General features: G+C 36.5%; 2 protein-coding genes across 5 annotated transcripts; both read right to left on the reverse strand.

The window, feature by feature from the left end:
• Positions 1-1,619: 1,619 nt before the first annotated feature.
• On the reverse strand, positions 1,620-2,375 carry LOC140990066 (thioredoxin Y, chloroplastic-like). The gene is made up of 3 exons (XM_073459649.1): positions 2,272-2,375; positions 2,016-2,193; positions 1,620-1,685 (listed from the first exon to the last, which is right to left on the reverse strand). Exons 1-3 carry the CDS (start codon positions 2,373-2,375, stop codon positions 1,620-1,622), a joined length of 348 nt encoding a protein of 115 aa, XP_073315750.1.
• A 6,622-nt stretch (positions 2,376-8,997) lies between these two features.
• On the reverse strand, positions 8,998-15,684 carry LOC140990649 (sterol 3-beta-glucosyltransferase UGT80B1-like). 4 transcript variants are annotated; one of them, XM_073460442.1, is made up of 15 exons: positions 15,436-15,681; positions 14,283-14,965; positions 13,852-13,994; positions 12,728-12,970; positions 12,419-12,530; positions 11,947-12,117; positions 11,754-11,817; positions 11,581-11,638; positions 11,308-11,485; positions 10,936-11,066; positions 10,693-10,795; positions 10,362-10,438; positions 10,142-10,189; positions 9,770-9,919; positions 8,998-9,446 (listed from the first exon to the last, which is right to left on the reverse strand). In XM_073460442.1, exons 2-15 carry the CDS (start codon positions 14,698-14,700, stop codon positions 9,237-9,239), a joined length of 2,106 nt encoding a protein of 701 aa, XP_073316543.1. In that variant the 5' UTR covers positions 14,701-14,965; positions 15,436-15,681; the 3' UTR covers positions 8,998-9,236. The 4 variants fall into 4 exon arrangements, 3 of the variants coding, with proteins under 3 accessions (XP_073316543.1, XP_073316544.1, XP_073316545.1); XM_073460443.1 differs by lacking the exon at positions 15,436-15,681 and adding an exon at positions 15,181-15,405; XM_073460444.1 differs by lacking the exon at positions 15,436-15,681 and adding an exon at positions 15,177-15,405.
• Positions 15,685-16,387: the final 703 nt, after the last annotated feature.

The following is a 16,387-nucleotide window of genomic DNA, read 5'->3' on the forward strand; positions in this document are numbered from 1 at the left end:
TATATATATTTATGCTTATGAATTAAAATTTTATTGATTAATTATTTATGCATATTAAATAGACAGAGGATTGAAATTTTGATTTTGCTAAATTTAATTGTGAATTTTTTCATATATTAAACATATTTATTTTTTAAATAATTAAATTTATTTACATTATAAATTTTATTTCAAAATTAAGATGTTATTTATGTCAAATAATTACTAGCTCAAAAAAAATTTAAAAAAATATTTATTTATGAAAGTACAAAATTTGTATCATTAATAAAAAAAATTTGCAAATGTCTACAAAAATCTTGCAAAAAGTCTGCAAAAGTCCATGAAATTCTGTTTACAAATCTGTGAGATTCTATAAAAATCGATAAAAATCTACCAAATCCACGAAAATCTATCATTTAAAAAAGTCAGTGAAAGTCATTAAATCTCATCGTTGAATACACCCCACTTTATCTGTGAGACGTGTCAACTCTACCGATATTCACAATAAAAGTAATACTCTTAGCGTAAAAAATATATTTTTTCATGGATGACCCAAATAAGATATCTGTCTCACAAAATACGACCCGTGAGACCGTCTCACACAAGTTTTTGCCATTAAGATATCACATAACGAGCACATATTGAGGGTTAACCCAGTGACTGCCGCACACAAACTTGCATGTATATATATAACCGGATAAAACATTGTTCTTAATTTGGTTATGAATTGAAACTTCAGCTAATCGAAAGGTTTCTTGGGCATTGATGGATCATCAGGATGAATTTTTTTTTATTTAACGAGGTCTAAATGTATAGCATATAATGCCAAAAAAATAAAAGAGATAAGAAGTAAATTGACAATGTTGTTATGACTAATAATAACCATACATTCTATTATCTGACTCATGTTGGGTTTTCTCTTGCGGTATTTTTTGTAAAAGACTAAAAGGATTTTATATGAGTAACAATTTTTCAATTTTAAATGTCATGTTAATTGATTCCAACATTCATTTTAACAATGTCAACAACAAAACTGACAATTGTTGGAAATTTAGTATTCAAATATTTCCAAGGTAGCAAGATTCAAATAGAGTCAGCTCTTGACATTTCCAAATTTCTATTCAAGACTGTATCAAGATACATAATAGTTAATTATATTAGAGAATGTGCAAGTCATCTCCATCGAAGCTCCACTGAGTCTCCAGTGTGGCCAATTAAAAAATATGAAAAAATCACTCACATTGTGAACATAAATTTAAATGGTATGCGCAACATATTAATGTTCTTACAAATCACCAAAAAGAATACAAAATCAACAATAAGAGCTTGATGAAGTAACTATTGTATTCTTTTTCCTTCATAAAATAAGTACATCGGAAGTTCAAAACACATTATGCTCTCATACTATAGCAGTCAAGTTTTTGAGCTGATGTAATACTCCAAAGACAAGAGTCAAGCCTTACCACATTCAATCAAAGTAAGTATTATCCACAAATTTAGGTGGCTTGCACCATCTATGTTGCTCTCTCAATTTCTTAGATCACTTCAATCCTGCCTGGAGAGTCATATATAATCAGGAGTAGTAATTCCTTTCTTTTGTGTGTGTGGGGGATGGGAGACAAATGAACTCACATCTTCCGCTAGTGCTTAACGCGTAGTGAAGTTTCAATGCGTTCGATGAGCTTGTCTGCAGTCATCGCACCCTCCTGAAAATCGATTTCTATATATTAAAGGATATTATTTGACTATAAACATGCCTCAAAAGTTGACCGTTGACACCACATATTAAATCACGATGAACTTTTATGAATGAAGAATATAGGTGTTAATCCATAACACATATCAAACCAGATTAATGCAAATTGTCATGTAGGATCCAAGTCAATCTAAAAGCTAAGGAATAAAATAAATTTTTCTTGCCATTTCCCACAATCTTGCACTAGTCTTCTCTGGCTTAGACGATAATATAATAAGATAGAGCTGAATTTGAGCAAATACTTGAAGAATTCCAAGGGGTAACTAAAAGTGATACTTACAAAGCGATCAACAGGTTTTCCATTCGCAAACAGAATGAAAGTTGGCAACGCCTCTATACTGTACTGGTTTGAAAGGCTGGAATATTTCTCCGAGTCAATTTTCACCACTAGAATCTTACCGTCCATTTTAGAGCTGACTTGCTCTAGAACAGGAACCATCAACTGGCAAGGACCACACCTAAAAATTTCAAACACAGAATCAGGGCAATACTCATCACATAGAACTTCTGAAGTTGAAACCAACAAAGAGACATACCAAGTAGCATAAAAGTCTACGAGTACTGGTTTGTCAGATTTTTCCAACAACTCATCAAAAGAAGAAAATGTCTGCTTCTTTGATGCAACCTGATGCAATAACATTCATGCTATTAGCTCCAACATATGACAAAATCTAAAAGTCTTGATCGTCAAGAATCGACTATTTAAGAAAGAGCTTTTATTTCTTGGTTACTTCTGCTATTATTTATTTTTAATTTTGAAAAATCTGCCATCAAAATGCTTCCATGGTAGAAAATTCTGACCTTATAATACAATCTTTCTAGTTGTGGAACAAGGAACCACAAGATGCAGAGTTTTTGTTCCTTGTTTCTTTATGACCTTGTAGCCCGAGTTTCACTTCCATACAATTCAGTTTCACATGTTACTAATTCTAAAGCATATTTAACCATATTTACAACTCCAAGCAGAATTATACCCAAGAGAATCCTCATCAATTCTTGAAAAGAAATATGGAGAAAGTTCTGTTGGGGAATTACACCCCCGAAGCGATGCCAACCACGATGATAATATAGTACACAAAAAAGCGAAATAAAATAACCAACAAGAACACAAAGATTTACGTGGTTCACCCAATATAGGCTACGTCCACGGAGCACTGCAACTTTTATAACTGGAAGAAATATTACAACAAGTGTATACACCAATACACTCAATATTTCTCACACTCCCAACCCGAGTATACCGAGAAAATAATTTCTCTAACTCACACAAGAGAATTCCCGCACTCAAGAAAAAAATACACTCTTTTTTTCTATACACTCTCTTTTTTTATCAAAGCTAAAAAGCTTTTGATTTTGGGATACTAAAAGCAAACAAGGAAGGCTCAATTTATAACAAAATTCTTAAGCCAACTTCGAAAAAATCACGATGTGGGATTTGTTATTTTTAATATTTTAATTAATGTGGGCCCCATCCACATTTATTAAAATCTCACATAACAATTCTCCCACTTGAAGACTTGATTTCAATCACGTCTTCACATCATCATTGCAGCTCATATCTCCTCATTTATTCTTGCAGTCCAACTGAAGTTGAACACAACTTCAGTTTGTCAATGGTTACCGTCTTCGTGAGCATATCGGCTGGATTTTTACTTCCAGGAATCTTCTCCAACATCAAGACTCTATCTTCCAGCACTGATCTGATGAAATGGTACCAAACCTGTATATGCTTTGTCCTAGCATGATAAACAGGATTTTTCCCTAAATGAATAGCACTCTGACTGTCACAGTATAATGTGCTATCTTCAAGCTTCTGACCCAATTCCTCCAGAAAGGATTTCAACCATATCATCTCCTTGCTAGCTTCTGTAACTGCAACATACTCAGCCTCAGTAGTCGAAAGCGCAACAATCTTTTGCAGCTTAGACACCAGTTTACAACTGTACCACCTAATGTGAACACATATCCAGTTGTACTTTTCCTGCCATCCAGGCCACCACCCATATCGGCATCGACAAAATCCTGTAAGCCAAATTTTGATCTCCTGAAGTATAAAGAACAACTAGCAGTACCTTTCAAATACCTGAGAATCCACTTAACTACTTCCCAGTGTTGCTTTCCTGGGTTACTCATAAACCTGCTCACAACTCCCACTGCATGTGCTATGTCTGGTCTTGTGCACACCATTGCATACATGAGGCTTCCGACAGCAGAAGCATAAGGAACCTTATTCATATAAGCCTGCTCCTGCTCCGTCGATGGTGATTGTGCTTTGGTTAGTTTGAAATGACTAACCAAAGGAGTACTCACAGATTTAGCTTCATCCATATTAAATCTGCTAACCACCTTTTTCACGTACTCTTCTTGAGATAACTTCAAGAATCCATTCACCCGGTCTCTGAAGATCCTCATTCCAAGGATTTGCTTTGCAGCACCCAAATCCTTCATGGCAAATTCCTTTGATAAATCTTTCTTGAGTTTATCAATTTCTTCCAGACAAGCTCCAGCTATCAGCATATCATCTACATATAGCAGTAGTATGATATAAGAACCGTCAAACTTTTTCACATAACAGCAGTGATCAGCTTGACACCTTAGGAATCCATTTTCACTCATGAATCCATCAAACTTCTTGTACCACTGTCTTGGAGCTTGTTTGAGACCGTACAAGCTCTTCTGAAGTTTGCACACCATTCTCTCTTTTCCCCGTACTTCAAAGCCCTGTGGCTGCTTCATATAAATTTCTTCATCTAGGTCACCGTGAAGAAACGCAGTCTTTACATCCAACTGCTCCAAATGTAAGTCTTCCTTCGCCACTAGTCCAAGTACAGTCCTGATAGTGGTTAATTTAACCACCGGAGAGAAAATCTCGGTGTAATCAATTCCTTCCCGTTGTTGGAAGCCTTTTACAACAAGTCTTGCCTTGTACCGCTTGCTACCATCATGCTCTTCTTTTAACCGGTACACCCACTTGTTATGTAACGCCTTTTTGCCTTGCGGAAGTTCTGTCAACTCCCACGTCTGATTGGATGACAGTGAATCCATCTCATCTTCCATGGCCAACTCCCACTTGGTTGAATCATCATTTTGCATTGCCTCTTCATAAGTCTCCGGTTCACCTTTGTCTGTCAGCAAAATATAGTGAAGTGCAGGGGAGTATCTATCAGGTGGTCTAATGGTTCTCAAAGATCTCCTGAGTTCAATCACCGGAGTTTGTGGGTCATCATCTTGTGCAGTTTCTTCTTCATCTTCCTGGTTACTGGTTTTCGATTCATTCACAGGAATGTTTGTCAATGGCACTTCATCAGTCTTCTCGACTTCAGGACATTCATCTCCAGCTCCAATGTCTGACTTGTCCTTGTACAGAAGTTTCTCATTAAAGATTACATCCCTGCTCCGAATGATCTTCCGATTTTGGTCATCCCAGAAACGATAACCAAACTCATTATCTCCATAACCAATAAAGAAGCACTTCTTTGATTTCGGATCAAGTTTTGTTCTGCTTGCTGAATCAATATGAACATAGGATAGACATCCAAACACTTTCAAGAAAGAAAGGTTTACTTCTTTGCCGCTCCAAACCTCTTCGGGTATTTTGTAGTCCAGTGGTACCGAAGGTCCTCTGTTGATCAGATATGCTGCAGTGTTAACAGCATCAGCCCAGAATGATTTTGGCAATCCAGAATGCAATCTCATGCTCCTTGCGCGTTCATTCAAGGTCCTGTTCATCCTTTCAGCTACACCATTCTGTTGAGGTGTACCAGGAATGGTTTTCTCCATCTTGATCCCGTTCTGTGCACAATATTTCTTGAACTCATCCTCTTCATATTCTCCACCATTGTCAGACCGTAAGCACTTCACCTTCAAGTTGGTCTCATTTTCCACCATAGCTTTCCACCTTTTAAAGGTCTCGTAAACATCAGATTTATTTTTCAGAAAATAAACCCAAACTTTTCTACTCGAATCGTCAATGAATGTGACATAGTATCTCGAGCCTCCAAGGGATGTCACAGGACATGGTCCCCAAACATCAGTATGAACCAGCTCCAACTTTGCTGCTTTCGGTTCTCTACCGCCTTTTGGAAAGCTCACCTTCTTTTGCTTTCCAAAGATACAGCTTTCACATAGTTGGTGTTCAACAGTCTTTAATTCTGATAGCTTTCCCTTTGACACCAACATCTTCATTCCCTTCTCACTCATGTGTCCAAGTCTATAATGCCATAGACTTGAATTGGCTCCAGCATCCACAGCTGCTAATGTGTCTCTGCAACTGGAAGTCATATACAGTGTTCCAGTTTTCTTTCCTCGAGCAACAATCATGGCTCTTTTGTTCACTTTCCAGGAACCATCACCGAAGGTCACATTGTGGCCTTCATCATCGAGCTGTCCCACCGAGATCAAGTTGCGTGTCAATTTTGGTACATGCCTGACTTTGTTGATTTTCCAGACAGATCCATTCGACATCTTCATTCGTACATCACCCATACCAACAATTTCCAAGGGTTTTCCGTCAGCCAGGAAAACTTTTCCGTAATCTCCAGCGATGTAATTATCAAATACATCGCGATCACCAGTGGTATGAAACGAAGCTCCCGAGTCCATAACCCAAGAATCAACAGGGCTTTCCATGGATAATAGCAGAGCATCATGTACTTCCTCAGTGACAGCATTGGCATTATTCTTCGTTGATCTGCAGTTCTTTTTCAGGTGACCAGTCTCACCACAGCTCCAGCACTTCATATTCTTTTCAAAGATGTTTTTGTCTTTTCCATTTCTTGATTTGGATCTACCGCGCCATCGGTTGGAACTCCTTTCACCACTCATGCCTCTTCCTCTGTTATCAAGATTTAGAGCAGATCTCGATGATGTTGCTTCACCCGAGTCTTTCCTGTGAACTTCTTCAGCAAGGATTTGATCTCTAACATCATTGAGTTGTAGTTTTCCTTTTCCAACAGAGTTGCTAACCGCTGCCCGCATCGGTTCCCAATTGTCTGGTAAAGACGCCAGAAGAATAAGTGCCCGAATCTCATCATCAAATTTGATGTCCACCGATGTCAGCTGGGAGACAATCGTGTTGAATTCATTTATGTGTTTTGCCACCGAAGCACCTTCTCCCATCTTCAAGTTGAATAACTTCTTCATGAGATGTACTTTGTTGTTTGCTGATGGCTTCTCGTACATGTCTGATAGAATGGTCATCATCTCCTCCGTGGTTTTGGCATCCGCCACGTTATGCGCCACGTTTTTTGTTAGGGTCAATCGTATGACACCTAAAACCTGTTGGTCAAGGAGCTCCCAATCATCATCCTCCATCTTTTCCGGTTTCTTTCCTGATAGCGGTTGATGCAGCTTCTTACTGTACAGATATTCTCTTACCTGTAACCGCCAGAACGAAAAATCTGTTCCATCGAACTTGTTGATCCCCGGTCCCGATCCATCATCTCCGGCCATCACTTCTCTAGCCTTAGCAAAAAATCTAAAAAATCTTTTCTGATGTGGAAGATCAGACAAAGCTGCAACCACAGAGCATGCTCAGAATTCTTAAGAATTTTCACAACAAGGCTATGATATCAGTTGTTGGGGAATTACACCTCCGAAGCGATGTCAACCACGATGATAATATAGTACACAAAAAAGCGGAATAAAATAACCAACAAAAACACAAATATTTACGTGGTTCACCCAATATAGGCTACGTCCACAGAGCACTACAACTTTTATAACTGTAAGAAATATTACAACAAGTGTATACACCAATACACTCAATATTTCTCACACTCCCAACCCGAGTACACCGAGAAAATAATTTCTCTAACTCACACAAGAGAATTCCCGCACTCAAGAAAAAAATACACTCTTTTTTTCTATGCACTCTCTTTTTTTATCAAAGCTGAAAAACTTTTGATTTTGGGATACTAAAAGCAAATAAAGAAGGCTCAATTTATAACAAAATTCTTAAGCCAACTTCGAAAAAAAGGATACTAAAAGCAAACAAGGAAGGCTCAATTTATAACAAAATTCTTAAGCCAACTTCGAAAAAATCACGATGTGGGATTTGTTATTTTTAATATTTTAATTAATGTAGGCCCCATCCACATTTATTAAAATCTCACCTAAAAAGTTCCATCTTTTGCATTTTGAAATCTTTTCTTTCACTGATATTACAGGGCATAAAAATGGAATATAACTCCACAAAGTCGAACAACACCATTTCAGTTGTGGAAAAAGAAAATAACTACACTAACTACAAAAGAAAAGAACTAAACTGAAAAGCATCCACATAACAAGTCCAATGTCACCGTGTACAATTACCAATCCATCGTCGTACAAAAGGAAAAAAAACAGAACTTTTCCCACAGCCCAAAATAAAAAACAAATCACAACGAACCTTCATATAAATTTCTAACGCAAACCACAACAAAAGTTGCAGAAAAAAAGCCAAAGTTGCTCCTTTTCATTAACCAAATCACATTTACCAGCGTAAGAGTTCGGCGCCTTGGCTTAGATTTAAGGGACTGACTCTTGAGTTGAAAGGTGCGAAGCTCCGTTGCGAACTGAAGAGAGGACAAGTTCCGAAGCCTAGAAACGGTCGACGTTGAAGACGACGATGTTTTAACGACACTTCTGGGGACTGCCGGCGCCACAGAAATGGCCATATTACTTTGTTTTGTAGAGGGGATGGGAAAAGATCGATTATTTTGGAGATAATTTGATACTGTAATATTAGTGGCAAAGAAGACTTGAAAAAAAACGGGTGAAATGAAAACATCATCCACACGATATATCAATAACACTACGGACATTTAAATTTTATTATTCATTTTTTTTTGCGGAAACTTAAATTATAAGCTATTCTAATTATTTAATGTCATAATTTTTTTCTTGATGTAATAATTCCAACATAAATGGAATAGATGTAATCTGATTTGGAATAATTCCAACATACTTTGTTTTTCTTGATTTGTCACGAGTCATCTCTTATTTATTGAAATTTCTTGCAACTACAACTCTTACACGCATGAATTTCAATTGCAAAAATGGGGAAATTTGATTAGAAAAGTACATGCGAGCATGATGAATGTCAATTGCAAAAATGATAAATTTCTTCATTTATCACGAGTCATTTCTTATTTACTTGCAACAAGCAAGTTTACGCATACAAGATGACTTGTTGCAAGTTTACGCATACAAGAAATCAAGTCATTCTAATTATCGTATTTATTTAGGAGATCAAGAAGAGAGTGATCGTAGTATGCAAGCTATGGTGTTAGCATATTGGCTTTCTTATTTATTGAAATTTATTGCAACTACAACTCTTACACGCATGAATGTCAATTGCAAAAATAGGGAAATTTGATTAGAAAAGTACATGCCAGCTTGAACACAAAAATTCTTAAGCAAACCCGTCAAACTAATTAACAAATAAGTATAACAAACAAGAAAAATGAAATGAATAGCTAGCAAGAGATTACTATTGAAGGATATGAATAACGCAAGAAATTCATGAAATGCCGCCACACGGTAGGCAACACAGCCTTCCAATCTGAGTGAAAATCCATTGTAGCGGATTTGGAGTTTCATCTTTTTCCGAAGGAGGTGGTGTTGGCAATGGAAGCTCAGGCGGTAAATGGCGATGAAACGCATCGACTGCAGCTCCAACACCATCTTCGTTCTGGATATGTACTGCTAATTCCATCACTTGTGCTTTTACCTGGAGTTGATTTTCGAGCATTAAAAGAGAAATATTGCTTTGACAATATGTTTAAAGCAACCCTCGCGTCTTACGAGCTCATGGCGAATATGTTTAATCAGATGTGCATTGCAAAGAACAACGGTTGCAGTTTAGACTGTTCTACACTGTGACAATGTATTACCGTGCGCTTGCTGCTACATTCTAAAAGTTACTGATGGTAATTATGAGTAGCTATTCAACCGTGTATGGCAGAGAAACTCACATGCACAATGAGATTCAATCTTTTACGCTGCACTTATGCTATCATGTTTTCATAAGGTATTGATTAAGTTGATATGCACCTCTGGTTGGAGCATGAATCTTATAGCTTCTGAAAGGGATTCAACATTAAGCTGTGAAATAGGAATTGGTGCAGGTCCCAATCCTTTCTGATAGACTCTTTCTCCCCAGAAAAACTGGTCTCCAAAGAACGGAACTATGGTCGTAGGACACTGCATCCACAAACTCTTTTATGTTATCTAACGATTCAGTAAATTTCAAACATTTCTTTCTATTAGTCCGAGGCACATCAGTATCATGGTAATGGAATATAGAAATGTGGGTAGTTACCTTGAGGAGCATATGCAGAATCATTTATTCCAAATATGGCTTTCAAAAGTTCTATAATATTTAACTAAACAAAACTAATTCGGACATTTTAATTTCTGGCTTACCCCTGCTCGTAGTCCAGTGGCTGTGGTTCCAGCTCCGCCATGATGAACCTCCAAAATGCAATTTTATTCTTAATTAGGTCAGCGGGATATAATAAACAGAGTTCTTCCTATGAAAAATTCGACAACGATAATCTATTGATGTTTAAACCGACTATTTCACACTCCCATATCAAAAAAGAAGAAGATATAAACCCAAATGAAGCTTCAAATCTGGGCTAACCACAGCTGAACACTGAGGAAACAGCCAGTCATGAGGGCAGTCCACAAGAAGGAAAACATCGTCCGGGATATTTTCATCTGCAATAGAAAGAAAGTGTAAATAAGAACGGTGGGCACGCATATGTAATGCCGTAATGGTTATGTTATATAATTGTGTGGATTTTATATTCTCAAGTTATGCTCAAATACAAGGTGGGATGATTACACGCCAATAATTCGTAACAAATTTCCAACCCATTTATCAGATGTATACCGACTCTGTGAACATACGACATCACTAGAGTAGCAACAAAATGCAAAATGACGTCATATAACAGAAGATAGAAACTTACGAGTACCAAGGTTGCCCCACCCTCGATCAATTATTCCTCTCTGCCCTGTATTCTTCAATGCCTCCAAGATAATAACCGTTGTTTTCTTCGAATCCTCGAGAGGCTAATCAAACAATCAAAATTAACGTATGATACAGAAAAGGATCCCATCACAGAATATGAAACATCAATTCACAGAATCACTCAATCACAAGATACCAACACAGAATAAACGAGAAGAGAGTTCCCATTTGACCATCATACCATGCTTCCAAAGCCAATATAAATTGGTTCATCGCCTTTTTTTATCCACCGAAGAAATTCTTCAGTTGGTTCATATTTTGTTCCAAGATTCAGAAAACAGTAGCCAACAACATCAACCAAGGGACCCCAGTCTGCAATTTAATAAAAGAAATATAAATTGTGATGGATCATCATTATTAAAATATAAATATATCTAGAACACACAGGCTCTACCATGAACCCGAACTATGAAAAGTTGAACAGGAATATTTTTCAAATGAAAACGGTGGGATATCTGGAATTTGAAAATCTCAAAGATATCAATCATATTAATCGACATAAAATGTAAAGACCAAAGACTGATAAAATAATAACAGCAGAGGAACATGTTACCATTTGGCTTGGGGACGACATTGGGACTCCACATGTAGCCTGTTGGAAGATGAGAAATTGAACCACGGTATGTGCTGAAGTATGCGAGAGGGGCGAGCTTCAGCTTATTTTTCCTAAAGTCATTAACATAGCTTCTTATGCCCCACCATATCAGTAAATCCACAAGAATATATGATAGCTGGATCAATCAAGAAATACGAGGTCTACGTTTATCATGAAATTCAGTAAATTTATACAAATTAAAGAAGAGCATCTCATGAAGTTTAAGCATACCCAGTATGCTGCACTCTGCGGCACTCTTGCCAATGGGTGAGGGAATGCATATGTTGGCCTGAAAATAAAGTACACATGTAAGAATTTTTTTCCTTTAATTTTTTACATGTAAGATTAAATTACTTAAAAAAGATAGGCAGGAATATAGATCAGACAAAATAATTTAAACTTACGTCCAAGGCATTGTGAAGAAGATGTGCAGGGGAACACCAAGAGCCTCAGCCACATGTGCATGTCCTGATAACCAAAAAACCTAATATATTTAAGATGAACTAAGAAGAAAACTTGTGGCTTTTGGATGTATATTTATCAAATAAGTTTTTAACGGACGGAAAGTTCCCAAACGCTTTTAGTTTAAAAACTAACCATATGCAGGTGGGTTTGCTATAATTGCCTGAGCCCTGAATGGCTCGCCCGTCACTGGATCTGGTTCTGTGCATGCTGGAAGGAGAGATTCAATGATGGCCTTTATTTGTTTTCGTTGCATAGTAATTTCTCCTGGGCCAGATGGAATAAGACCTTTATTTCTTGCCATATCTGTGCATGCATTCAAAAATTTAGTGGAGATAAGTTCAGACTGAAGCAATTACTATCAAGTAATTCATTAATGAAAAAATAAAGAAATTGGAAAATGCATTACGAGTGTAAGAAGGTTATAAGTACAAAGTTCAGAAATATGAAGCATAGTTTTAATAGTAAACTATAGTTATGGACTAAGTACAAAAACCACAAGTATCAAGAGCTACTAGGGCGAAAATAAATAATCAGAAATAAGGATATCTTAGATTAAATTCCAAGAATATTCACATGTATACATAACATGTCGAGGACCTCTTACATCCAGCCAAAACACGAGGATCACCACCCAACGGGTAAAAACCAACCCCAGCTAACTTTACAAATCCACTGAAGTTGGAGTGAGTTGCCAACCTAACACGATGGCCATGTTCCTGTTGTTACATACGAATTTGGTTAAATAATTTGGAACAAAATCTTAAGAAAGTTCTTCATAAAAAGTACACTATATATTATTGTGCAAACATCACAGATTTGAGCAATTCCAAAATTAAGTTCTTCATAAAAAGTACACTATATATTATTGTGCAAACATCACAGATTTGAGCAATTCCAAAATTTGAAGGCTTACCTGAAGTCTCCTAGCAATAGCTAGAAAAGGCTGAACATCTCCTCTTGTCCCAACAATAAGCAGGGCGATGTTTAATTTTGGAATAGGTTTGTCATAACCAGTCATGATATAATCAGTAGTAGGAGGAATTGCCTCATCTGGCTGGAGCTCTAGCAACTCAGAAGCTTCATGAGCACCCTTAGTGAGGTCAACCTCCACAGTCCCATCGCTTTGTATCTTCACTAAGTTCACTATTAGTTTTTTCTGGGTGCGAAAAGGGAAAAAACATTATTTTATCAGAAGTTGACATCAATTTAGTATACCATTTAAATCTAGACAAGAAAAAGGATCGGTTGAAGAATAAGGTGCGCATCACAATATTTAGCAGAAATCATCCCACATGCTACAAATAAGTCAAGTTTGCTACATAACTCGGAAAAGAGTTGGCATGGATCATTTTCACGGACCCAAGGAATGGCTAAAGAGACATCAAACTACAATGAATGAAAACATATATTAGAGGAAAATACGATCATCATTTTTTAAAACAACCAGCCAGATGACACTTGTAGATAATAGTCACAAACACAGAGCTATTGAATTGCATAGCACGTGATATCCTTTTTGAGTGTCCTTTCAGTTATGAGTCATTCTTCAAAACTACTGAGATCTAATATATGGATAGCACAAAAGGAAAAGACAAGCTAGCAGGCACAAGTGCAACCACAAAGAAATCTGGCCTAAGAGATTTCGTGTGCAAAATATTAAATTTCATAGGACATGTTGCATCTCACAATAAAGTAAAAGAACATGTAAAATGGAAAGAGCAATGCAACTGGAATCCCAACTTAAACGGAAGCGTGAGGTGATTCATGTGTCCATGAATATTATATATGCCTAGGGCGAAATATTGAGTACCAAATGTAAGTGCCCTTGCAGTGACCTTGTAGTTTCTACGTGGGACTCACGCAACACAAAAGGAGCGTGAACAAGCTTAACAGTATATATCATTGTAAATAGTAAAGGGAAAAGATTGGAGGTGTAAATGATACCATCAAACGTGAAAACACAGATACACGAAAAATAACAGATAATAAAGCCACAAATTCAACAAAGAAATAGAATTCCATTGATTTTCATGTCACCTTCTCATGTTCAGATAGTCTATCCAATTTTAAATCAGGCCTTGGAGTACCCTTTCTCTCAATCATAGACTTCGAAATTGCAACCTCTTGGCTGTCAAGAAAAAGAGTTCTCTGCACTGGTGCTGTGATGCAGTAATCCAAACCTTAAGACAATGAGGAAAATGCACAATCAGACACATGCAAATCTCAAACAGAAAGCCTCCCTCTACCTTAACATCGACTTCACGGTGGACACAAATAAATAAATAACCATGTAAATACTGGAAATATATAAGAAATAAAACTGACGAAAAAGCAAAATAGGCCATCGACGACGGCATTAATGCCGGTTATGAGCTTATAATCAATTTTCAAATGATGCTACGACTCGACAACTAAATCAGGTAAGAACAAACTAACTGGATAAGTTACCAACAATTATGAATGCTAACCTCTTCGCGCCCGAGGCAGTGAACTGATATTAAAATCTTTTGACGGTGAAACCTCCAAAACAGATGATGACTCCAACAAACTTGTCCTCCGCTGGTTCTGTTTGGGTGTTGTGTATAAATCAGGTTGTTCATTTAAAGAGTTATCATCTGATGCAAACACTGCAATTTTCCTCTGATATGCTAATTCTGGATCAATGCTAGACAATTCATTGGGATAGATTCTCGTTACTTCCATTGGACTATCCCCTGTCCCTGTCCCTGTCAATACCCCAACATTGAGCTCTTTGTCTGGGAACTTATTTATATGAACCGGAGTATCATAACCATAAACTCTGCCCACACCCATCGAAAACTTCAGGTTGTTTTCAGCCTTATTTTCTGACGATGTTGGCATTTTCTCAATGCCATTACCATTCATTCATCTGATTCACTCCAAATTAAATTCAACCTCTGCAGAAACTGCTCTAAGCCCTCTAGTACCACTCTCGATATCCAACAACTAACAGCAAAGCAAAAAATCTTTCTTCAACAAATTGCTCAGCTTCACGCTCTGTATAAAATTCCTTAGGATAAAATATCATAAAAAGATGAAAGAAACAACAAAACTCTTGCACTCCCGTGATTCCATAACACTTCGAATAGCAGTATTTATAATTTTATCCTGGAACTTCCAAAGTCTTCAGCTGAAAATGAAAAATAGCAAGAGAAAAGTTCACGATTTAGCACACCGAAAAAAGCGATTGAAGATTTTAAAAGACTCGAAACTTTAAAATGTTATCACACATTAAGAAAACTAACTAAAACCAACAAGTCCACCACCAAACAGTCAATACCACGCGCTGAATGCGCTGTGAACAGTTGTACTCATAAAACCGACAAGGTTTTAGACCATACCTACAATCAATAACAAGGTCAGACATATGCAGCAGATGTAGCGAACAGATCACAACATGGATGCCCGATTATGTGGTAGAAGTTTACAAAAAGCTTTGCAGTAAAATTCAAGAAAATGGGCAACAAGTAATAATAAAAACATAAAAAGTGCGAAATATTTTACAAACTAAGAAAGATCCACTTTTTACTACTATCCAAGTTCCTTCATTTTTAAAAGAACGATGAAAACTTTTTGATTGAGGTTGAGTGGCGAGTAAACCTTTAAGAAATGGGACAGAAGAAGATTCCAGCCGCCTTGGGTTTCTAGGAAATCAAGTGATCATTTACGTTGTGGTAAAGGAATCCAGGGCAAGTTCATATTTATCTCCCTGCCTTAAAGAAATCAAAAACTGTACAAATTGATTGACTGGGAACACAATATTTATTTATTTTTTATGTTTTTGAACAATAAAGACAAAGGTTTAGTAAAGATCCTGGCTTTTGATGGTGGATGGATGATACGGGCAGAGTTGATCGGGGTCAAATGGTAGATACCGGCCGAGACATAATTGGAAATTCATATTTTATAAACAAATTCTATTTAAGTCGTTAAATAAATAATATTTTTTATTTAAAATATATTATTAAATATAAAAACTGAAATATCTTGGGAAATGAAATATTCTTTAAATAAAGTTTTTATTCTTTCATTTTAAATTATGGGTCCCACTTGCAAAATTGTCAATAAAACTTCTAGTAAATTGGAAAAATAAAATTACAATGCAAGATCGGAAAAAAAATCAACGATCTTATTATTCGATAAAAATCAAACTCCGACAATTACAAAAATAAAATTTTGGCCATAAATATCCAATATTGCAGCACAAATATTATGAAATAAATTAAAAGTGAACCTATAATTGGGTCGTGTATTATTTTACCCTTCAACTCAAAGCATTCGGCAGATAAAATGAAATGAGATCCCTCGAGTATAGTCCATGGGCTTCCTAAATGGGCCAGCACTTTTATTTAGAAAGCATATGTCTACTTTTGGGCCTTCCTCAGATGTCCATCCCACCTCATTCTTTATATCCTTGACTGATACTAATGTCCATTTTAATGGGAAATGTCATTCTCATATTAATGAGCTATTTTTCATTCATTTTGGATAAAAAAAATATTTTTAATTCTCATTTATTCCTATTTATTTATTTAGTTTCACTAATATAAAT

The sequence above is a fragment of the Primulina huaijiensis genome, chromosome 12 (genome assembly GCF_012295235.1).
Source record: "Primulina huaijiensis isolate GDHJ02 chromosome 12, ASM1229523v2, whole genome shotgun sequence".
NCBI lineage: Eukaryota > Viridiplantae > Streptophyta > Magnoliopsida > Lamiales > Gesneriaceae > Primulina > Primulina huaijiensis.

Bases quoted from the DNA above. Each gene is read 5' to 3' on its own strand.
- LOC140990066 (XM_073459649.1), bottom strand. From the start codon at position 2,375: ATGTTATTGCATCAGGTTGCATCAAAGAAGCAGACATTTTCTTCTTTT. The intron at 2,194-2,271 runs GTATGTCTCTTT...TGAAATTTTTAG, and splicing joins GTAGACTTTTATGCTACTTG to GTGTGGTCCTTGCCAGTTGA. The intron at 1,686-2,015 runs GTAAGTATCACT...ATCGATTTTCAG, and splicing joins GAAAACCTGTTGATCGCTTT to GAGGGTGCGATGACTGCAGA.
- LOC140990649 (XM_073460442.1), bottom strand. From the start codon at position 14,700: ATGAATGGTAATGGCATTGAGAAAATGCCAACATCGTCAGAAAATAAG. The intron at 11,639-11,753 runs GTAAGTTTAAAT...CTTTATTTTCAG, and splicing joins TTCTTCACAATGCCTTGGAC to GCCAACATATGCATTCCCTC. The intron at 9,447-9,769 runs GTGCATATCAAC...AATCAACTCCAG, and splicing joins GATTCATGCTCCAACCAGAG to GTAAAAGCACAAGTGATGGA.